Raw genomic sequence first — 24,422 nt, forward strand, 5'->3', positions numbered from 1 at the left:
CACACACACACACACACACACACACACACACACACACACCCACCACCACACACACACACACACACACACACACACACACACACATACACAAACAAACACACACATCTGCACACAGCTCGAGTTTTGCTGATCAAACAGGCTGCTGTTTATGTGTTTACTGGCAGAGTTTGGAGTGCGGACTTAATTGTGAGCACGCACTTTTCCAAATGTCTGATCTGATATCGAACCTGCGGTGTGACCGTAAAGAGGGAGCAGCTAGTCAGCTGGGTTGTGCAGTTTGCAGATGCTGCAGTGGCCATCGCTAGAACACAATGCTTTAGGTGGTATTTTGATATGAAGATGCTCTGCTGTTTCATCAGATATGTTGACTAAGAGTCTTTGACAAGATGGCAAAAAGTGTTCTGTTTAGGCTAAACATCAATTTCAAAACTATAATATTCTTAAAAATAAAATGTTTAGTTAGAAGATTGCCCAAATAAGGTGAAATCCCAGATACAGAGCAAATTCTTTGTGGAAAGCAAAGACAGATTAATGCTTTCTCTCATGGGTAAAAACAGGCTGGAGAGAATTAAGCAATAATTTTATTATTATCAGAAACCATTAAAGAGAAAGGAATCAGACATCAGGCAAATTCTTCTGCAATTGAACTCTGCACGATAGTTCAGTGTATGAATGTTTGAGTTTAAAATAGTTTTTAAATTGATCACCCAAATAAAAAATATCAGATATGATAGAAAAAAAAAGCTGACTGCATGAAGTTCAGATGTTCTTGGTGCTTTGCTCAAAGTCTGAAGCAGTTAAATTTATATTAAAAGAGGGCAGCAATATGCAGGTAAAACTCTAACATTGCAGCAACCTGTGTGTTTGTGTTCGTCCAGTCACTCAAATCATTTTTAAATGACAAAACCTTCTCTGCTTCTCATATGAGAATATCTGACACTAAACTAAACAGATGATATCCTTATTTTCTCTGATAGTAAATGGAACATATTTGGGTTTGAGCTGAGAAAATAAAGAATCCATCTACAGTAAAGTTATCACTTTAAACTGTTAAAGCTTTGACCCATCACAATTTGCCAACAGGTCAAACAAATAGTGAAGGAAATAAAATGTTGTTTAATAATAAAGATCGCTGTTAGTTTGAAGCCCAGATTAATCGTTTGCTCTCTGAACATATTTTATCTGGAAAGTAGTACAAGGACATTGTGGATATCTTTCATGGTATCATAATAGACACAAGTTCTTAGTTTCATGCTCAGATGAAAACAGCTGATGTGGTATCTCGTTCATGATTTTCTTCTGAACGGTTTCATTTTACTCCTTTATCTCCCAGTGCTTGGCTTCGCTTGGCACTGCGCAGTCTTATCTCCTGCCACGTTTCATCACTTATGAGGCCTAAAACTGTGAAATTAGTTGGTTGCAAAATTCTGGTTTGGCTCGCCTGTGTTTAGGCTTTGTGTGTTTGTAATAGTAGGTTTAACTGGAAGAGACAAAAGCCCGATTCAACCGTGAATGGGGATTTTTGCATTAACCGGTTTGTCTTAAAAGAAGGGCAGTTTATTTTCATTCCCTGTGTTAAAATCGTCTGATGGTGAGTCATGCAGCAAAGGCAAATGGTCAGGAAGGCTGCGGTCAAGTGTCTGCAGGCTAGCAGTGGGAGCAGAGCCATATAGATACATTTGGATTATCTGTACATCAAATATGGTTAGAGACCAATTTAGACTTAAAGCTCAGAGCAGACGATTAATGGGGTTAGCATGAAAATTTGCAGGTTTAGAAAGTGTTTAATGCCACATTTAATGTGGATAAAACTTCAAGTGGGTGGATTAAAACAGTGTAAGATGAAAAATGATAGATTGTGAGTCATTCCCTCCTCAATCACCTGAGAGGCTTAGGCTGAAAAACCCTCGCCTACTTGCTAAAAAGCTTTGAAAAAGAAAAGAAAAAAGATCAATAATGATAGTGCTCTATTTATGTCATTATATTTGTGATTTTAGCATGTGGCAGACCAAGCATTCATGCGTACTTGAAACTAATCCCAGCTGTTTGCAATTTGCCCAAAGATGACAGCCCCAACAACTTTTATTAACTTTTGTTAGTTTTCGCTGGTCTGCATCTGAGCACTGAGAAAACCTGAAGGTGCTCTTACTTCACAGCTTCAGCAAGGGAAAAGTCAGAGCCAAGTCAAATGTCGATGAATGGGTCCATTGAGCGTGCAAAGATAAATAAAAGCACCATTTTCAGCATTTAAATGTAATTTTTCAGTAGTTCAAGAGCAGTAGCTGCCGATGTCTGTGACTGAGACGATAACTCGTGCGGCCGACCAGGTTGTAAACTCTGAGCTTGTTGATATAACCGCAATGAGAAACTTAGGAGGTCAGACTGTGTGTCCACATTTTATACTAAGTCACTGTGTACTTTCTTCCCTGACTCCCTTCCCCTGACCTAAAAAGGTTCAACAAAATATAAGTAGCTATGCAGTTTATTACATTCGTTTTGCACAAACTAAGAAAAACTTGAAATATTAAGCAGATGTCACAGAGCAGAGTAACCGAGCAGAGAGTATACACATCTGGGAGTGTGAGTCACTTTATTTAGACAGCAGAGCTGCTTAAATAGTTAAAAAATGAACTTGTCAGTGCAGATGGTCAGCCTGCTTCAGGAAATGAGGAGCATCATGGATCAATACATCAATTAATGGTTTTTGGAAGTCATGTTTGCACTCAAGCTTTTTAAGACATCATGAAACCAAAAGGACCTTCTTCATGTGCCTGGATGGGGCGTAAGTATGTGTTTGTGTGTGTAATGCTGGGAAGGTGTTACATAAGCCAGTGTAATGTGTGGTTTTACATCCTAAATACTGAAACAGTGTTCTGAGGTTTGACTAAATTCATAGTGGAAGCGTGACTGCAGGTTGTATTTTTTATCGTAAATTAATTCATATTATTGTGAAAGGGAAAATGTGTAAGCCAGTGATAAACACCTCATTTCTTTGGTAGGTGAAAAATGGGGAAAATCTGAATATTTGAGAAACTGCAACCAGTGAACGTTTCGCCAAAACAGTCGATTCATTTTCAGTAGTTGCCAAGTAATTACCGTTGAAGCGCTAAAGGGCTAAAAAGTAGCTAACAGCTTCACATTTATTTGTTTTACTGACACAATAAACTGAACAAAAGCCAGCCCTGGTCTTTCATTCTGTCCTGATGTAAACTTTTGTTAAAAGATAAATGACATGAAATTGGAGCTGGAATAAAAAAAAAAACTGTAATAATTTTACAGCAGAATTAATTAACCTTCATTTTGTGTTTTGGTTAAAAATCAAACACTGTACTTTCAGACTTTTGTCATGGGATTACACACTCTTCATGCTCCAGCCACATGGCTGTGATTCATTTAAAGTTTTGGCAACCAGACGTTATTTTCCTGTTTTGAAATCTCTGAGGTACATCGAGTATTTTAAGGGCATCTGGTGCATGACGCTCGCCGCACTGCTGCAAAACATTCAAAGATTTCATTTTGTAGAGTTTAATCCTAAAAAATGATCTGGTTTCAATAACGTCCCTGCAAAACTCTGAAATCAGCACATGTGATATGAAGCTGCGCTTAGTGAGGCATTTTACGGCATGGAGGCAGATATAACCGCAGGCTGCTCAGTCAGCTAATTGTCCCTCTTCACATCCGAGGACTATCAGGTCTTTACTGTTCTTCAAAACAAATGCCAGTTCATTGACTGACTTAAGCACAGGCTGGTTTAGTGATGCGGGCCAGATGAACAGATAATGAGGGTTGTGAGTGTGAAGTTTAGTTAGAGGAACGTTTGATGTTTTACTACTTTGAGCCAGCAGGAACATTTTAATGATTTTCACCACATGTTTGTCTCAAGTATCTGTTCAGTGACGATCTGACTGCTGCCAGTGTCTGCACGTTATTTACTCCTACACATTATGTAATGCAAACGAAACTGTAAACACATTACTGAGCTGGTCGATTTTCTGTCTTTGTCTCTGCAGCTTGCCTGTTCAGGTACAATGTCCTGTCCTTCGTCTACCTCATCTATCTCCTGCTTATTCCACTCTTCCCAGAGCCTACAAGCACAACAATGCAAGGTAAGCTCTACAGTGCCCCTCTGAAGCTGTGTAGTTTCAGTGGCTTTGCCATCACCCTAAGAATCTTGACTGTTTCCCAGAGTTTGAATTGACTTGTTGTTCTCTATAATACAAACCAGCCCTTCTGCAGGAGAGTTGAATTTCCTTAAGATGAGCATGGATTTGGCACATAGCTCAGTCCATGAAAGGTAATATTGGTTAGCGCAGGCATGAGTCCATCTGTAATAATAAAAATGATCTGCAACCGGCCAGCTCTGAGATAGAAAGATGTGATCCATTAGGACCACATCTAAGGAGCTCTTCATGAAAATTGCCATTTTACGCTCAGGTTTAGTTTATTTGCTCATATAATACCCATATAAATGATACAAAACTAAATACATGAGTTGTTCTGTCGAGAAGACAAACACAAAAGAGCTTGTAAAATATCTCTTAGAGAAGAAAAGAAAAAGAAACTTGGGATGAGGACTGGTTTTGACAATGGCTAACCATTTTATTTGAAGAACAGAAACTGAGAAGTTTCTCTCTCCAGGCCATAACATCACGATCTGCGTGCGTCTGTGATGTTCATTAATTCATCCAATTTGAAGGTGGAGGTGACCTTTAACCTTTCTGGTGTTTTGGTTTAGATAAAAATGCAGGAAGTATACAGCCGGTAAACAAGCTTCCATATGATCTTCTGACAGCTATTTAGAATCCATTCATCCTCTGAAGAAATATGAATCACGGTGGACCTCTGCGGTTTATGAGAAGTGACTGAGGTGACTGTTCTCCTTACGGGTGATGAATGTGGGATTTAAGCCTCGCTTTTATGCACTTCATCCACCACAAAACACTAAACAGCACACCTCCCAGACCTCTAATAATACAGGCTTCTGCAGGAGACCACATGTAGTGTTTAATAATACATAAACCTATTTTGTCTGAGGGAGCGACGTCCAGTCCGAGATTCGTCTCTGCTCGTCTCCAGCTGAAATAACAATCAGGAAGTAAAGGAGGAAGAGAAAGCGAGGAGGTGCGGGAGAGGAGAAAGTGGACCACTTACAGTCTCATCAATAGTTAAAGAGACTTCTAGTAAAGCTGAACGCTCATGAAGCTGATAGCTGCTGATTTCAAGAGTCGTTCAACAGTCATGACAGGATATACATTAAGGATAATAATAATGATATTTAAAAAATAATATATCGATAATGTGTCAACAATACTCACAATAATGCTGTTACTATTTGTGTAACTGATTTTTTTTGTCTAGCTTTTGCAAACACTGGCCAAAGTAAAATTGCCCCCAAAAATCACATAAACACTGTTATAGGTGAATTAGACTGACGGACATTATTGTTGTTACGTTTTTATTTTCCTGCCTTAATGGGTGTTTTAATATCTATATTCTCTATAAATATTCTTAAACTGCATGCTTCAAAAAACAAAAAAATATACAAAGTATTCCTGTTACTAATAAGGCTGAAATTAAGATTTAATTTTACATCTGATTATTCACATTTAATGTCTAAACAACTCACTTTTGTCAAAAGTACCAAACCCAAAAGACTAATCTTCACCCAGGTAATTTCCCAATTGAGGGATGGAACTGGCCAGTTCATTAGGTACAACTCACCAAGTGCTCATTAACACAAATCTGATTAGCCAGTCACATGGCAGCAACCCGGAGAGGATGCATTTCGCACGTGCTCACCAAAATTATACAATAAAAGTTTGGAAAACTGTTGCCTTGTCTGATGAGTCAGTCTTTCTGCTTCGACTGTCAGAATTTGGTGCGAACACCATTAAAGCGTTGCTCCACCCTGCCTCGTATCAGCAGTTCAGGCTGCTGCTGCTGGTGTAATGGTGGGGGGGGGGGTATTTTCTTGGCGCGCAGTACCAACTGAGGATCATTTAAGCTGGAGGATTGTTGCTGCCATTGGTTAACTTCTCAAATTCAGATTTTATGAACTTCAGAACATATTCAACAGGTTTAGAGTGCAAACAACTTCACTCTGGTATAAAAAAAATACTAATAATAAGCACTGAAAAAGAAATAAATACTAGAATAAATGTAAATGTATTTTATTGTTGTTTGATTTGATTATTAACAATAATTGGTATGTTTTCTTTTCTTATAATCAATCAATGTTAATTATTTCTGCAGTCCTGAGCAGTAAGTTCGAGTTTCCCTAGAGAGGCATTTCCAGGCATAATTACCAGCTGCTAAAAAATCTGTCACTTATAAAAAGCTCTTATATAACCTAAAATAAAAAAAGTCTTCAGACCCATTGAAACAATTCAGTTTTTCTTACTTCGTAGTAGAAATTTTTTGTAGCTGCAAACTAAAAGAACCAATCCACAAAAACGTATAGATGTCACAACGTCACACCTATGTGACAAGGGGCGATGACGTGCTGATTAAAAGGTCATTCAAACTACTATTAAAAAATGTTGGTAGGCCGCCACCCTGACAAAATGCCAGTTCTTTTGTTTACCCTTAAAGGAAAGTGGATTAAATTTTTAGTAGCTTATGTTTATGTGACCTTTCACCGCGCATTGTCAGAGTATCCAAAACAGGAGAGGAGTGAAGTCATCGGCGTCAGAAAGTATGAGATATCCTTCCAGTGCAACCCGCCAGGACATGCGTCCCATCTGTCTGCCTCAGCTGTCTGTCATCAGGGAGGGGGCTGCAGGCTGACAGGCTCACTATGAGGAAGTTATGGCAGGAGGACTTTAATAACAGGATAATATACAGTGTACAAAACAGCTGGAACAATTACGATGTTGTCATTGCACAAACAGCTGATTGTAGGTAGATATTGTTTAGAGAGTTGAAGGGGAGAGGCGTCTCATATTTCTACCATGTACAGTCCAATTCAGTACCTTTAAGATGCACATTGGCTTAAAATAATCACCATGGAAACATTTAATCAAATTCATTTGATCTCTGTTTATGTTGTTACCAGATAATTTCCTAATTTCTAGTAACATTCCTGTTAATTCATATGTTAAAAATCAGCTTTTGACACTAAGCACCAATTAGACACAGGCAGCACAAACTTATAAAAAGCATCTTATTTTGCAGTAAAGACTCACATGTTCAAAATCATTTTAGAGGGAATTAGGTAAATAGATTGAGCTAAATTCACTGCTTTGTTTTGATGGTCTGTTTCATTCAGTCTTTTCATCTTCGAGGACATGCAGCAGTTAAATCTGTTAAGTTAATTTAAAACGAATGTTTGACATGAATAATTCATTAGGTGCGTTTTGCTTTGAAAAGCTGCAGCGCGGCTGTGTGCCCGAGGATACGTGAGCACAGAGACAATATTTTATGCAACTTGTTGTTGTTGTTTTTGTGTTTTACTCTCTAATGCTGTAATTGCAGTATTTAGCTCAATGTACCTTTGAAGGCATTCCCAGTGGAGGTGAACAAAATCTAAGCTGTTGCTTTTAAAAGAGCAACAAGCATTGCGAGAGCTTTCGCAGTAGGTGTTACAAGCTTTGTGAAATCTGTAGTGACACGACCGGAAGTCTTTTAGCCGTCTTACATGACTTCACATAAATATTTGATGTTATGGGTTATATGGTTATCAGGTTTATGTTTTAGCTTGCAGACTTCTAATTTGGCTTTTTTTCTTTTTAGTCTTTGTCATGCTTTCATGCTTTTTAACGACCTGAGATGCTTTTTCTCTTATTGCTAAGTCGGACAGCAGGCTTCCCCATAAATTGAACTGGTCTTTAAAAGACTTAATTAGGCTTTTCTGAAACTGTGATTTGGCAGGACAGCGTGTTTTGTCAGGTCTTAACGCTGTCAGATGGATGAAGTTCTTTGACTGTTTAGGAAAAAGAAGGAACCGTTAAAACCAAACAATGGCCTCTGTTTTGAAAGGGGGGGGAAAAGTGCTCTTGGGACAGAATTTTGAAACTGAAAAAGTGACGCAGATTACTTTTTCAAGATGAGCATTGGCAAACAAGTCAGATGGCCGTCAGGCAGCAAAAATGTTCTATTACAAATAGGAAAAACAGGGGGTAAAGCCAAACCAGTTGCAATGTCCCGAGCCTTAGTACCAGTTTGGATGCAGAAGCTCGCAAAAACTCCTCATACCTCGCATTTACAAGCATTCTTTTCCCCCATTGTGAAAGCATTGGGAATTGCAAAGGGAAATTAACACAAATTGTTTTTACTTCAACATTTACTGCAAGAAGTCCAACGTGATGTGTTGTTGCACACGTTTGATAAGGTTAGCCCTCAGCGGCCCGAGGCTCAGCAGTAGCGCCTCACCTCAGCCAGGATATTACCCCACTGTAGTAAAACTGCTGTGCATTCCCCCACAAGGATGCAGTAAATTTAATGAGATGGGGATGTTGCCCAGCGAAGAACCAAACTGTGCAGATAAGCAAAACTATTTGATAAAACATTGTTGATAGCCCAGCACAAGACATTACTGTTATTTATTAATCAAAGAACGAGAGCCTGATCCCGCTTCATTTGCCTTCTCTCGATCAAGATTTTTATTTTCATAATTAGTGGGAAACCTGCTGCTGAGAATTTTGACCATAACAGCTCCTGAAATTATCCCAAATACCTGTAGGTGCACCATAAAGTGGCCATGTGTTGAACAGCTGTGGCAGCTCCCCTGCCCGATCTCTTCCACCCTCCCAGGATCAGTCATGTCCACCGACAGCTGTATTCTTCACAGTCAACACCTTCATGTTCATGGCCTCCAACAGCCAAGTCCTTAACTGTGAACACCAACAGACACTGAAGCTGAAGAGCAGAATTAAGTCCAAAAACTTATAGACGGTAACTTATCGACTTAGAGGTCCTGTGGTCCACCAAAACGTTTATTTGACTTGTCAGTAGAAATTAGCTTTGCTCAATAGTAACGTTACCAGCTCTTGACCAGGATATGTATTGTGATCCACTGAAAATCCCTCCTGGGTGCTGTCCCAGTCACCCTCACCTTCTTTACCAATTTATTCAAAACAGCTCCAGACTCCAGGCACTGACTTTTTCTATGAGAAACAGCTGTCTGTTTTCAAATCCATTCAGTCCTAAACTGAAGTCCTAAGAAAACTACACGAAATGGCACTTTTTAAATATGTCACTCAAACTCAAAAAGAAGCAAAATTTCACTTTTGTGTTTGATAAAGTTCTCAGTATCTACACAAGCAAACCAGCGCATAGACTTTTCTGTGTTTCAGTGGATGAATGAACATGTGGGAATCTTTAAATTGAGCTGTGTTGAACTCACTGTAGCTGTTCTCCTCTGTTAGGCCACACAGGGCGTCTCCTCCAGTCGCTCTGCTTCACCAGTATGTCCTTCCTGCTACTCCACATCATCTATCAGATTACCATCCACAGCCTCGTGGCCGGGAACTCCATCGCCTCCAACTTCAACTGTGAGTACACTGCAGCCATTGTAGTAAACTCTCTAAGAGTAGCGACGTTTATTCTGTATACAGAAATCAAAAAAATCCCTCACGGGTCAAGAATCCAAGAAGCGGGAATGGAGTTTATTGATTGAGTGGTCTTCTGTTGTTCTTGCCTTCTGGAAACATTTAAAAAAGACATGCAGGAAGCACCTTATTCGTTTTTAGAAAAGGGGATAGACTAATAAAGCTGAATTAAACCCTTTAAAATCATTTTCTGCCAAACTGTGAGTCAAGGCAGAGGTATGTGACCGTTGCAGTTTGTTTCTTTGCACGATTACATGAAAACTAGCAAGGTGGAGTTTATGAAACTTGGTAGAGCGGTGGAGTATGGGTAAAAGTAGAGCTCATTAATTTCTGGTGTAGATCTGGATAGGGCAGAGGTCGGCAGCTTACCTCTGGGTTAAGACATTGGCACTGGCAGAGCATTTAAGGGTATTTTTCTATAAAATCATATTTTTATTGGATCAAATGTCTTTTGCAGGGAACTTATTGCTTTGGTTGTATTCACTGGGAAATCAAATATGGTAAATGTACTGTATTTATTCTTATTGTATCCTAATTTTTGCCTCATAACTTTTGCACTGTCCACTTCCTGCTGTGACAAAACAAATTTCCCACGTGTGGGACTAATAAAGGTTATCTTATCTTATCTTATCTTAAACAAAAACACCATCTTTTTCTAACCTGTAAGAGCTTAACCCTGGTTTACACTTGTGTGGGTAACCTAATGGTAGATTTGGCTTAATTTGGTCATGTTGCACTTTGATTATTTACCCTGTAAATATTTATTTTCTGAGATTACCACAAATACCGTGTTTTAAATCATGCACGTTGAAAAGATGTCCAGCCTGCTTTAAAAATGCAAATTACCTGCATTACTTTCAAATAATTTGAATTTAATAAGCCTAAGATGTCAAGTTGAATCAAATGTTTGTATCTGAAGAGTTTTTAGGAACTCAGTCGCAGGCCTAGAGAACATAAAGCCGTTCTCTCTGATCAATCATGGACTTTTTTCATTCCCACATAGCCAAAATAGCTCCAGTGTCTGATTACACCTTTTAAAGAGGTGTACACATACGAGCTGTGATGTAGCCTCTGTGCTCCAGCAGCTGCACGTAGCTGCTGGAGTTATTGCGTACAGCAGAAATATAAATGAGGCTAAACCTGACTGTAAAGACATTAACCATGATTTACTTGCACAGAACGGATGTTTTTTGGGGGGTGGGAAAGACCAGATAAGGCGGATTCTCTTCCTGTTCATGACCGACTATGTGCACACGTGTGTCCCATCAGTCTCACGTGCCCTTGTATACCTGCACTCTGACCAGCCCCTGATGCAAGGTCACAAAGTTGTATATCGCCAGAGAAAGTTGTAGCTTTTTCACAGCCTGAGGCAAGATTTCCATCCAAAACACTAAGTGAAGACATGCACCATTTGCAGGAGAGATCACACTTCACTCTGAATAGTAATTCAGGTTTTTTTTTTTTTTGAGATACCTTCATTCTTATTGCATTTTGTCACATCATGAAGATTTATGGATCCGACACATTTCTCAGTGTAATTAGCTTCTTTGTGCCATATGGCAATGCAGAGAAAAAGGATCCTTGGTGCCAGTAAAGCAAACATTGTAAGTTCCTGACTCAGTGTTGGGAAGGTGTTAATAGCTGGCTTTGGGTTTCTCATGAAACTCTGTATCAAACTGTAAAATATGAACGTGTCTAGACGGGACAGACCCTGACCTTATGTTATAATGACTTGTTCTCTCTAATGGAAGCGGCTCGGTTTTCTCCGCCGAGAAACGGCCAACTCACAAGGTAGAACGAACCTTATCGCCTCAGGCAAAAACACACGACACCTCTCAGAGAGGGTAGACTAAATATTCTGTCAAGGAAGTCCTTATTCCTAAAGTCTCCGGGGCTCCAGTTTTTTGGCAGATCAAACCCTGGAGTGACACCATAAATTCTGTCCAGTTATTTTATATAAATTTGTATTTTTCATTCAGTGGAAGCACTTTGAATCGCATGCTTTGAAAGTGCTATACAAATAAACTTTCATTATTATTATTTTGTGTAAAAAAATGAAACAATCCAGTAAAAACAGTGAAAACAGCAACTTTCTCTCTAGCCAGAGCAAGTTGTGTGACAGTAAATGTCAAGGATTTGCTGTGTAAAAGGCAGATTGTGTGCTAGGACTTGAGAAACAGGAGTGAACTTAAAAATCAGCTTTAATGCTGTTAGCTCACAATAATACAAAAGTCCAAACATCTGCATAGCAGAAGCTGGGTATCTGAATACCAGGGATCTTTAGGAAATCAGGCTAGGGAGACACACAGCCATGAGGGACGACAATACAAAGGACAAGAGAAGACTCAGACGATATATGCATACCACAGATAATGTGGGGAGAGATAACAGGTGGGAGGACAGCTGTAACTAATCCAGAACCTGAGACAAAGGAAGTAAAACATCACACAAGACACAGAGAAAAACAATAACTAAAATAAAACAGGAAGAGATAACGGCAACAGAGATTAAGCATGACACGGAAATAGAAGGGAGGCGGGAATACCAGGAAATTCAAGGAATTAAATATGAAACAAATTCTAACCAAGAACAACCTAAATTTGAAACTGAAATCGGAGAATATGAATAAACAGACACCAACCAGGAAATGTTGTTATAAGAAAAATACAAAACTCAAAACACATGATTCGTATCTCCAAAAGAATCAAGAACCCATAAACCCAAATCCCTGCGGCCAAGACCCAGAGTCCATGATACAAAAAACTGTAGCGTAACCAGCCAGATGTTAAAGTTTCTGTAGCCCAAACCTTATGCTGTAACACAAGAAATACAGATTATTGCAGTAAAGAACACAAATACATGACTTTTTAGAAATCACCTGCATTTTAACTGACAACCTATTCACTCACATAAGCAGATTAACTCAAGACAAATAAGATACACTTTAGCTTTGACATCCAGAGTTAGCGTGACTAAATTCTGGAAGAGATGTATGAATCACAAGAGAAAGCACGATGTAAAAACCCACAGATATGTAACATGCAGAAAAGCACAATGACCAGCTTTAAATAATAAGTCTGTTTATATATTTTTTTTATATATCTTTGATTATAATAAATCAAGTCAAAGTGAACTTCCGTCGATTTATTAATTTAATTCCGCTTATCCAGCTCGGATTCACGGGATCTTGAGTCTGTCCCAGCTTCTAAAAAAGGACACGAGGCTAGGTACCCCCTAGACAGGTCGCCAATCTGTCGTAGGGCCAACAGAGAGACAGAAAACCATTCACGTTTTAGCCAGTTAACCTAACATGATAGTCTTTGTGGGAGGAAGCTGGAGTACCCGGAGAGACGGGCAAATTACACAGAAAGGCCTCAGCCGACCCACGACCGTGGTTAGTTGAACTGGTTCTGCTATCAAATATTGTGTGTGCAGCTTAGCATGTTCTAGTTTTATCTGTTTGCTAGCCAATTGTTACTCAGACACTATTAATAACACATTAGTGAAACACTGCTATTCTAGTTGACATGTTCCTTAATGAGTGCTCGGACTGTTTTATTCTGACTCGGTCCATATCCTGTCTCTAAATGCTCGTGCGTTGCCGTCGGACATTGTGGAGCCTTTTTAAAAAAGAAATTAAAATAAATACTTGTCAGTGGGTTTTAAGAATCCTGCTTTCAGTTCGAAGAAGTAGTGGATGTTGACACACTGAGGAAGTCAGAAAGTGCTTGGACTGGGCAGCACATTGTTTGTTTTGTAGATCTTTGAGATTAGCTGAAAGTAAGAAAGTAAAGGATATCAGACTTAATTGTTAAGACTGATTTAAATCAATAGAGGCTGTCAATTCAAATAGATACCCTTGATAATTGTTTGAGCAGGAACAGTAGATATATTAAAACAAAAAGCCCCCCCCCCTTTTGTTCCTCCAGCAGTGCAAAAAATAATAGAAAATAAATAAATAATTTGGTGTACATGACTTACCTTCCTCCCTTGAATGCACACCACTCCTGGTATTTTAAACATGCTTAGTATGGATTCTTGCTATCTAAAGTCAGGCTATTTATGCTTTGCCTTATCTCACACTGGAATTTCAGTAAAAACCACACTGAGTAGATCAAAAACATCCTTGTATCGTGTCAAAACAACATTTCGCAGCACACTTCTTTTAAACAATCTGCACCCAATCTTGCACAATATGCAAACCGATGATTTTGATTCACTGTGATGATTTGTATACATGTTGTTGGCTTTTCCACTTCCTGAAGTTAATGTCAGCCTGTTGATATTGATATTTTAATGTTATTTCTATACAACAGGAAGTTAGGCATTACTCTTTGTCTTCTCATTCTGCCGCCTGAGAAATAGCCTTATCTCAGATTTTCTATATCTGGCATTTAGCCTCCTTGACACCCTTTTCCTTTTGGCAGTCGAGTATAAACAAGGAGTCCTCCTTCGCAGTTAGGTGGTTATCCTCTCCCCGGATAACTTCATATAATTTCCTCCGTTCACCGCAGCCAAATACGCTATTAGAGCAGTAAGCTGAGTATGAATGAGAAAACCTTTCCAAAAAAGCTGACACCTCCAGCTGTTGGAGCAGGTCAGCGACTGGTCACCAGATGAGTCCGGGGACGCCTTCCTTTGGAGTCATCCGTCATTCCTGCATGCTGACTCGACATTGCATTTACAAACAGTTGAAAACATTTGTATTCCAGATGGGTGGAGTTCAATACATTGCAGATCTAAATTGCCAGTTTGTGACTAAAAAAAACAAGCTCCACTCACTTCCATATACTTTCCTTTGATTGTTTAAACTTTATGGTAGTTTTTAGCAGCAATCTGGTCACTAAGGAGCTTTTTTAAGTATAATAAAGGATTTGTGCATTCAATTTGTCTGATGGCAGTAGACATTTGTCCAGTCTGTAAGGGCTAAGCAGCCTAAAAAAACACGGCTGTGCAGCGGTGGTCTTTGTAAAGCCCCATTGTTATTCCCTTTTGTATCCACACATGTCTTTCCTGCTGTTTCCTTAATGTGCAACACTTACTAAACTCTCAGATTGTCTGATATAACTATGATGTGCTGAAATGTCGATTGTGCTTATCACCATCCTCTGTGGAAAAGGGGCAGCTGGCATTAGGTCCCAGAGATAGAAGCGAGAGTGCAAAGAAATGCAGCACTGAGAGGTTAACAGCCCAGCAAGTACAATGGGTGTTTTATGGTGTTCGCATAAAGTGTGAGGACAGGTATTTTTGGTGCCCAGCTGGGGTGAAATGTGGCCTCGCCTCGGCAGGCAGAAAGTCTCTCTTCTAGAAGTCTCCGTGCTGAGTTCAGTCTGCACTAGAAAGTATTCCTAAGACAGCCTATGCATCAGACTGGCCTTGCTTTACCTCTGACATTCCTCGAGCATGATCTCACACACAGGATGGATTTCCTCTTACATCTGTAGGTTTGGTTTTGGGGGTGGGTTGAAGTTGCATGTTGCAAACTGACTGCATTTGCTTAATGCATCACTGGGTTTCTATTTTAAGATTTAAACAGGGCATTAAGTAATCTATGAACTCTATCAAGCTCTGTGGGTGATTTTTAGGAATTAGGACAACATGAGTGGAGCTTATCTCCTACTGTGCAAGTTTCTGGCGCTCCCCTCTTTCCTGACCACTTAAGCTACTTGTAAATGACACAAACAGCAAAGCAGCGAGCAAAAGCAAAAGAACAAAAGGTGCATAGAAGAGCTGGTGCTAGAGATGTTTTAATATTCACTGAAACTGCTGCTCAAAATCTCTAAAGTCTAATTTTGCTTATGTCATTTTGATTGGAGTTTTCACTGTTGTTTAATCTCATGATTAAAGCTGGCGTAAGTAATTTTGGACCTTTGGAGGAAAAAAAAAGATTCCAAAGGAAAACACAGCCACGATAAACCGTTGGCTTGTAGGTTTGTTATGGTTACTAACAAATCCAGTGGACACAGACCAACAAGTTGTTGGATTCATGTTTCAGGTCAGTGGAATTTGCAGATTTTAAACTCAGGTTTGGTGCTTTTACTCCAAATAAAGACATGTGTGTCTTTAGCTTTTAACGTTGATGTTTGGCTCTCTGCTTTCTGCTCTTCTGAGCTTGTGTGGCACAGTTTTATGCAAGTTACTGAGAATCAGAGCCGTACTGCTGTGTGGAAACGTGGCTGAAAGCTGACGAGAGCTACACAGAATCTTTTTTTACATCAAATTGAACAAATACTATGTATAGCTTTGCTCTCAGCGTGCAAATAGATTGTTTGGTGTTTCAATTCTCTGCTCCGCACATGATAAAATGGTAAATTGCAGTGTTGCTTAGTACCACAGAGACAATAATTACTAATTTCCTTTTGTTCTTTTGGGTGTTTAGCTATTACTGAATGAGTCATTCACACAACCTAGTTTGTTTCCTCCATCAGTGAGCTCTTTTAGATGGGAGTAACTGAGTGGAAGTGGACTGATGAGTCTCAAACAGCGTTTGATGTCAGGGTCATGTCATGTAGCCCCCTCCTTTCACAGATGTGTGTATGTTTGTTTTCTTTCTTTCCTTTTTACTTTGTAAATTTCTTAATAACTGTCGTGATTTTTTTTTTTTGATTAACAGGAAGACATTTTATTTAAAGAAAAATATATATTTATATATGCCTCTCGCCCTAAGACAACTGGGATAGGCTACAGCCCAGTTTGATCACTGATGAAAGATAATTGTACTTACTTGTTTTGCTCAATGTAGTAAATGTGTAACAAGAATTGCTGTGAAAAAAATGTCTGTTTTCAGTTTTTTTAGCTTGACAAGCTGGCAGTAGCTGGCTTGCACAGCGGAGACACGGCAGATAAGATGAAGATGAAGTGTTTTATCTGCTTTATCTGTGTTGAGCTAAATTCAGTTCAGCATATAATTACTACCAATAGACAAAACAGATAGACTACTGATACGTCATTTAGTTGAGTCACACTGACGTTGTGTTTTCTGTGGCAGTAGAACAAAGGCCGAATGAGTGCTGTTCTTTCGTTCTCCCGAGCTCATGAATTGAATACCTGGAAATCTCCTTGTGGGTGTTGGAGTGATGGTCAGGAACACTTCAACCAATGCAAAGTGTGGAAACGAGGCTTTGGTTTTTATTTTCTCGTTTATACATGAAGGTTACACGAGCACCGCGAACGATCCACTGTATGAAATTAAAAGATGAGCTGATGCTATCACTGGATACATTAATAGAAATGGTTTCTTTCTAATTATTCAGTTTTAATTTTGTTTAATTTGTTTCTTGATCAACCAACTTCCTAATTGTTTCTAATGACTGTGATCTAACAATTATTAACTTTAAAGGTGCTTTTCTTTGCCACACCTCACCTGTACTCACTAAATTACTTCATATATTTGTGTGCAGGTTCCTCATGGGAGAAATCCATAAGACAAATTGGCTTTGAAAGGTAAGATAAGATTTAAACTAATAATGAGTTATAAATAATAATGATGCTAATAATAATAATAATAATTCCACTCATCGGTTCTGCCTGCACTTGTGCTACAAAATGATTTCAGTTCATGTGCTGAAGGTGGAAAACAGTGGCACAGTCTACAGAGTGGATGTGGATACTTTATTTATATTTTATAGCACAAAAACACTAGTGAGCGAGAGCGAAAATCAAAATTAATATAAAGAGTAGTGTAACAAATTACTTGCTCTGGGAGTAATTAAGTAGCGCACTGCATTACTTTTAAGAAAAGTGTTCTCTGTTATATGTGTAATAATTACGGAATTACTTACTAAAATTATTTATGTAGCAAATAAAAAATAACAATAAAGTGGGAAACAAGACAAAACCAAGGTGCTGTCCACATTATGTGGCCGACAAAATTAAAAATATTTATGAAAAAGTCAGGATAACAGAATGTTAATGTATGATCAGTTAGTTTGGATACTGTTACATGCAGGGACGTAAAGCAGAGTCGAGTCTGAGCAGGGAATCAAGCAGTCTGCACCAACTAAAGATGAGACACTATGGACTGAGCGGTCTGCAGACACAGTGTGTGCAGTCAAAACTTTATAATTTTGTGTGGAAAAAAATTTGGTGAAATACGATTTTTTTAAAAAGTAGAATTTAGAAAATAAACTATTGTATAATGTGATAAACTAAATAACAAAATATACCTTATAAAATAACTATACAAAAAAGGGGTCACCTGAAAATCATTAAAAACAAACTAAAACGAAATATTTGTACGAAATGAAAACAAAATCAAAATAAACAAATTCAGTTTTGAAATTGAAACCCTGCTGAGCGATGATAACACATAAATAGTACAACTGTGGTTGCAATAATAATGCAGTTTTAAGGAAATATCTTTAAAAATAAATTATTTTAAAATTCACATTTTCGCTTCACCTTTTTGTATCACCGCTCTGTTTGCAGGAGGTGGCACCGACCGTGCAAAGTGTCTTAAATATAGCAGCCCCACAATAACATTAAACATCACTTATTACTGTAGCTGCAGTGGCTCGTCCTGTGCCCAGCTTCATAAAAGCTCCAAACCTGTCCCTGTGTGGATTCTTGTTGAACGCTAAACCCACTTATGTTTGACAGTGGGTTGACGGGCCTATTTTTCAAAGCTTTTGCTGTTGTGTCTGCCTCCCCCCCCCACACACATGATCATATTAGATGTGGTTTCCTGAGTACGGGAATGTCCTAACTCAGCCACGTCCTTTTTTCCAGTACTCAACATCCTTCATACTGTAAGTGGCGGAAGTAGAGCCATAAACATTTCATCCCATATGCATTTACCTGTTTGTGTCGAGGGTCATATACAGTATATGAGCAGTGATTACAGTTGGCTTTGGTGCATTTTAATGCCTAAATGGACCTGAGCTCAGATGTATCCAAACCTGAAAACGATTCACAGCTGTTGTGTGACTTTTTCAGTCATGCTGAGTGTTCAGTTTACTCAGGATTGACCTTTGCAGATCCTTCATAAATACCAAATATTTATATACAGGGCATATTTTATTTGGTCTATATTTAAAGTTTTTCACTGAGGTGGCGTGACTAATTCCAGCTGTAGCTTGGACCAGTGAGGACAGGTCCGAACACTACTGATGTTTTTGTGATTCCCTCATACGATAACTATGGGAAAAGTGGGAGTCACTGAAGTTACTGGCTCAGCCCCGTTTGGCTCTGATGGTTTCCATCTCTTTCATCCGTGTGAGGATGCGCGAAGCTTCACAACAATGAAGCAAATGGAAACAGGCGTCCTTGAGCAGATTAAACTCCACAACAGAAGCCAGAGGCGCATCTATTTATCGGTGTGTGCGTTTTTCCATCAAGATGATTAGCACTCTGGTTTCAACTTGTTAACTTTTATAAGCTTTATATAAGCTCAAGACCAGAATCCAGAATGACACTGGCTGTTTTTTTTCTCTTTTTTTAAAAATTACAAGTATTTGGTCTGCTTTTTCTCTGCAGCCTGAGCCGCAGAATCACCAGTATGGTGTGTTTATTGTAAACTGTTTAATTACTCTTGGAGCCCAGCATGAAATGTAAAGAAAACACTTTAGTGGCCAAACACAGGATGGAGCGCTATTGCTGTAAAACCAAAATAGAAATTGGTTTGGATGATAAAAGAGAGTTTTAAAGCTTTTGAAACCTGTTAGCCATTTCAGGGACAATTTTTATTTGATTTAATAGAACATGCAATCATGACACCTCATAAAATGCGTCCTCGGGCAGCATAAATGCATCTCTCTGGATTATTTGAAGTCTGAGATTACTGCAGCAGTCATGGCAACTGTCCGCCACCAGTGTTTAGCTTCCTGTTTGAACAAACCTTTTTGTATTTAATTAGACGTGAGCGGATTAATCAAATAACAAATGTTGCAAAGGCAGTGTTTGTTCACAGCGCTATAACTACAAGAGTTTAAACAGCGTCATGTTTTAATATATCAGTAATAAAAACCCCGAGCTGTCTTCGTGTAAATATGATTTGTTTATTAAGTGTTGTCAAGAGAATTCAGACAGATGGACAGACATCTCAAAATGATCCCTTTATTTAGTCCTTACTTTTCTTACTCCATGCAGATGAAAGAGAAAAGAAATAGGGCTAATTACGCCAGCTGCCTCCGTACGAACAAAGGATGCAGTTTTTAGGGAAGTAAACATGTTTTTCACAGTTTAGTTAAAAACAGAAAATAACGCTCTCCCTCTCTCATGGCCTTTTTGTTTGAATGGAATTTAACTCGTTAACAGCAATATGTTTAAAGCCCGATTTCATTAAAGAGGGTGGTACTGCATATAAAATCTGAGCACAACACATATTAAAAGAGCACTTGAGTAAGGGAAAAATACAGATTCCCATGCGTTCATGTGAACAGGTGGTGTTTTGCTTCAGTAATACCTGTTCTCGTGATTCTCAGTGCAGCTCCTGTCTGCCTGAAACGGATTAGAATGAATTAATAACTTTTCTTTATTTTAGTTTTAAAAAGTCAGAGATACAGAGGGACATGTGACGTGAACTCAGCCAAGTTCAAACACAGGGCAGCACCTGTTTATGGGCAAAAGTAAACTAAACAAGCGACCAGCAGTCCCTGGATTTCTCAGAAAAACTGCTTCATATTAGACCTCATTGTCCACGGGCAGTTAAGCCTGTTTTATCTTGTCCCACTTTCAATCCTTTATGTGTTATTGGCCTGCAAGATTCCTCCAAATCACGATTTTTGGGATTCATCTGCACTTTGAGGAACCGAGCGTCTGCTTTCTGTCAGCATCTGTGTCCCATCTTTTGTCTGTTTGTCCCCAGCGTGAGAGGTGCAGATGCGGGGAATGGCATCCGAGTGTTCATCCCCGATATCGGCATGTTTATGGTCGGCTTGGGCATCTGGCTGCTGTGTCGCAGTCTGGTCCAGAAGAGGCCGCCTGAGGACATGGCACAGTACAATGAAGACTTCCAATCAGAGGAACAGGTAGGTTTCATTTGAGCTGAAATGAAGTCCGTCTGTCTGGATGGTTTGAAAAGTTCTTTTAATTTTGTTGTTGTTCATTGTAATATTTTCTTACTCCATGAAAACTCCACACAATTAAGATATTCACGGTGGGTGGAAAAACAAAGTATTGGTCGGTTTCACGCAGAAAGAGAAAGGAATGGAGAGCAGTCTACTAATTGACTTATTGTTTCCTGTCCTGTTTGAAATAAAAAGTGAAGGGAGGTGTGGGTTAAAGTGTGGATTTCATAAAAAAACAATAAATCATTTAGGAAGCTGAGTACAAGCAGATTTTTGTGCCTAAAACAAAGAATAAAAGTGTCTTGAAGAGAATAATGTCTCAGTCTAGTCGGAGGAACTTTCAGTTGGCCGTAAACTCCTATGTAAACAATTTCACACAAACTGATTACAGACTTCAGCGCTGAGGAAAGAAAAAGTTGTTCATTGTATGCTGTCAAAATTATTGCTATAAGTATATGAAAGGAGACTAAAAAGTTCACAAATCTGTTCATTATAAATACAAAACCTGAGCTTGTTTAAATCGCACAGCTACTGGCATCCCCTCTCTGAAAACCTGTGTGCGCATTCGTGATTTCACCATGGACCTCCAACTCATACAGAGAGCAAATCTCAAATTCAAAGTGACCTGACATTTATGTTGAGAAACATAGCTGCTGAAGAGAACTGCATCTTTTCTAGACCTTAAAAAAAGAACCACATTTAAAACAAATTAATAATAAAATATTTGTGTTTTTAATGACCGTCTAAACTAAATTCACCTTGTTACAAACAATCAAATTCAATTTCACTTCAGTTCAGTTTTATTTATGTGGCACCAAATTAAAATGATAGTTCCTCGAAGGCGCTAAAATAGCCTCTTGTATAGGGCTCTTCAAGTCCTAACCTGAGCTCTATAAGCTCTATAAGCTGTAAGCAGCAGAACTCAAGTAAACTTCCCCGTGAGCGTTGGTGACTTGGACAACATCCCCCGTCTCCTGGCAAGTCCTCCCTTCTCTTTATGACTTGTGTTAATTAAATCCACATTCACTTTCACTTCCACTGTGCTGCTCTGGTTGGCACAGATGGCATGGCCGCTTTATTACTGAGAAACACCAGAATTAATCTACAGCGCCTGTATTGCGTTCTGTTATAACAGGATTTTCCGCCTGCTTCTTTCTTTGCCTAGCACTTTATGTGTTGAAGTGAGTGGCCTGCTTGCTATGATGTTTCTCTTTTACAGAGTCTTAGGGAAGTCAGGGACACATAATTGCTTAGATTCAGCAGCCAAGGAAGATCTGACTGGATTAGATGTCAAGCCAACATGTAGTTCCAGAGGAAAACATCTGCTAAGGCTTTCAAGCATATATGCTCTGATATGTTGTGTTACATGCTAACCGTGCTGACAGACCCTCGCAGGAACACACGTGACACACTTTACTTTTTTAGTATTAGTAGAGATTACCTGTAAGAAAATGTTTTCAGCACCATGGAGAGCTCTGACCTCCGAGCTGCACCCGTATGTGCACCTTAAATGTGTCGCTGTTATCTCCTCCCAAGGAGGAAGACGAGAAGCTAAGCCTGGAGGACAACGTCCTGTTGGAGGAAGACTATGAAGCAGGGTACGAGGCTGAGGAGGACGAGGAAGATGATGTGCTGGAGGATGAAGAGGAGGAGGAAGAGGAGGAGGAAGAGGAGGCAAAAGAGAGCACAAAGATGAAGATTCTGCGGATGGTGGCAGAAGTTGCTTCCAAAGTGAAGGAGATCATCGGGAATTTGATAACCACTGCAGGAAAAGTGGTGATCACCATCTTGTTGTGCGTAACAGGTGAGGAAATCTTTTCTGTTTGTGGGGCAAATAAATAGTTTCAGATTATCATGAAACATGCAGTCTGTTTGCTTATGTCTTCAAGTTGGGCACCTTACATTAACCTGAATGATGTTTGCTTTACAATTCCACCAGTTTTTGCTCCTCCAGCTAAGAGCAGCCGGGCTTTTTGAATACTTTTGAGTTTAAAACATTTTTCTGTTTAAACTTGTCTCAGTGGCTTTTAATCAGGGCCACTTTATAGACATTTAAATGGGGGGATTTGTGACAATCAGAAAATTCTACTCTGATTTTTTTAATGATTTTTGACTGTAAACACCAGTGTTTTTGTGGAGGAGATGCAGTTCCCAAGCTGTGAAGAAAAATTTATGAGATATATGAGAGGGAGTCAATGTTTTTCTATAATTAGCACAAGATCTCCCAGCGCATATTGTGAGATACTCTGATTTAATCTTTGGGGGGGGGGGGTTCTTAATCTAATTATTTTTTTTATTCTGTTGAAGTATGAGGGGTAGGTGCTGAAAAATATCTTAATGAGAAAGAAAGAAAGAAATGGCCTACTTCCAGTCATCCTATTAGCAACGTGTATTTAGCGTGAGTCTGCTGGCTTTAATTTCAGACCGGTGCTCATAAAACCTGTTTTTCCACAGTTTCCAATGTGTTGTTGAACTCACCTTGAATAAAGTGTTTTTAAAACAGTAACTACATAGCTATGACGTTGTGATAACGAAAACAAGTGTGATGCAAGGAATTTAGAGGAATTTAGATTTAAAATCTCATAATCCCTGAAAAAACAAGGCAGCAAAACCCCTCACCTTCATTCAAGACTTTAGAGAAAAGAAAACACTGAATAAATGATTCATTAATTCTCATATAAAAAAAAATATTGCGACTCCAGACCACTTTAACTACTGCTCAGTCATGCCTAATTTAAAATCACTAGTTAACCTGACATACATGTCTCTGGACTGTGAGAGGAAGTTGGAGGAAGCCCACACGTGTACAGGGAGGATATCCAAACTCCACACACAAAGGCCGCAGCTGAGGCTCAAACCAAGAACCTTCTTGCCAACAATGCTTTCACTGCACTGCACTTTTATCACTATTCAGATTTCTCTGGTGACAGTATATAATATAAAGTGTATTTGACCTGTAGTTTGACAGCCAAGACGTAAAACTGCATGAATAACTATGTTAAACCATATTTGGAATTATTTCTCAGTCAATATTTAACAGCATTAATGATGTGAAAGTTTTGCCACATTCAACATATTAAAACATTATAAAATTATGGGAACACAATCTGAGGCTCCATGTGGGTTAAGAAAAGGCTTGTATTTATATACCACTCTGGCAGATGTCTGACTGGTTTTCACTGGTTTTATGTTTGCAGGAATCACGCTGCCCTCGTTGACCTCAGCTGTTTACTTCTTCACCTTCCTCTTCCTGTGCACCTGGTGGTCCCTGCGCCGGACCTTGAGCACGCTGATGTTCAGCTGCATGTGTGTTCTGATGGCCATCTTCAGCGCCGGACATCTGATCGTCCTCTACCTCTACCAGTTCCAGTTCTTTCAGGAGTCCGTCTTGACCAATGACGGCTACATCAGGTCAGAAATGTGGAGCTCAGAATTCAGACATTATACTGCTTTAAATTTTTGGCTTTACATCAGACAAACAAGACTTTATATTATTATTGTTTTATTATTTTCCACAATTTAACTCTGTTGGGCAAAACGGATCGCGGATCATTACAAATAATATGCTAACTCTATGTTGTTTGTATTTGTCATTCTCAAAAAATCAACAAAAACCAACAGGCTTTAAAAACTTTTTAAAAAGTATTTTTTTATTCTCAGATAGGTTAGCGAAAGCAGAGTAATCAGACCTCAGAGGGTTAAACTTGGTCGGTGCACTTGACTTTCACTCGGCACACAAAAGGAAAGGAAACCAACTCAGGAACAAACACAAACTGTTGTCCCAACGACACAGTGAAAGTCAAACTGTGGCATTACAATTTGTCTCTCTCCTGTCATTTTGATGAATTGCTGAAATGTATTTCCGTAG

General features: G+C 39.1%; 1 protein-coding gene across 8 annotated transcripts in view; it reads left to right on the forward strand.

The window, feature by feature from the left end:
- The window catches only part of LOC102293462 (piezo-type mechanosensitive ion channel component 2), an 89,912-nt gene that overhangs the window by 2,840 nt on the left and 62,650 nt on the right, over nucleotides 1-24,422 (forward strand). For all 8 annotated transcript variants that reach the window (XM_042222009.1, XM_042222013.1, XM_042222010.1 and 5 more), the window contains exons 2-7: nucleotides 4,011-4,106; nucleotides 9,366-9,491; nucleotides 16,949-16,991; nucleotides 20,353-20,515; nucleotides 22,091-22,358; nucleotides 23,752-23,965. In XM_042222009.1, coding sequence (XP_042077943.1) covers nucleotides 4,011-4,106; nucleotides 9,366-9,491; nucleotides 16,949-16,991; nucleotides 20,353-20,515; nucleotides 22,091-22,358; nucleotides 23,752-23,965 — 910 coding nt within the window. The remainder of the gene's footprint in view (nucleotides 1-4,010; nucleotides 4,107-9,365; nucleotides 9,492-16,948; nucleotides 16,992-20,352; nucleotides 20,516-22,090; nucleotides 22,359-23,751; nucleotides 23,966-24,422) is intronic.

This window comes from Haplochromis burtoni, unplaced genomic scaffold (genome assembly GCF_018398535.1).
Source record: "Haplochromis burtoni strain Fernald_Lab_line unplaced genomic scaffold, NCSU_Asbu1 Contig_78, whole genome shotgun sequence".
NCBI classification, from domain to species: Eukaryota; Metazoa; Chordata; class Actinopteri; order Cichliformes; family Cichlidae; genus Haplochromis; species Haplochromis burtoni.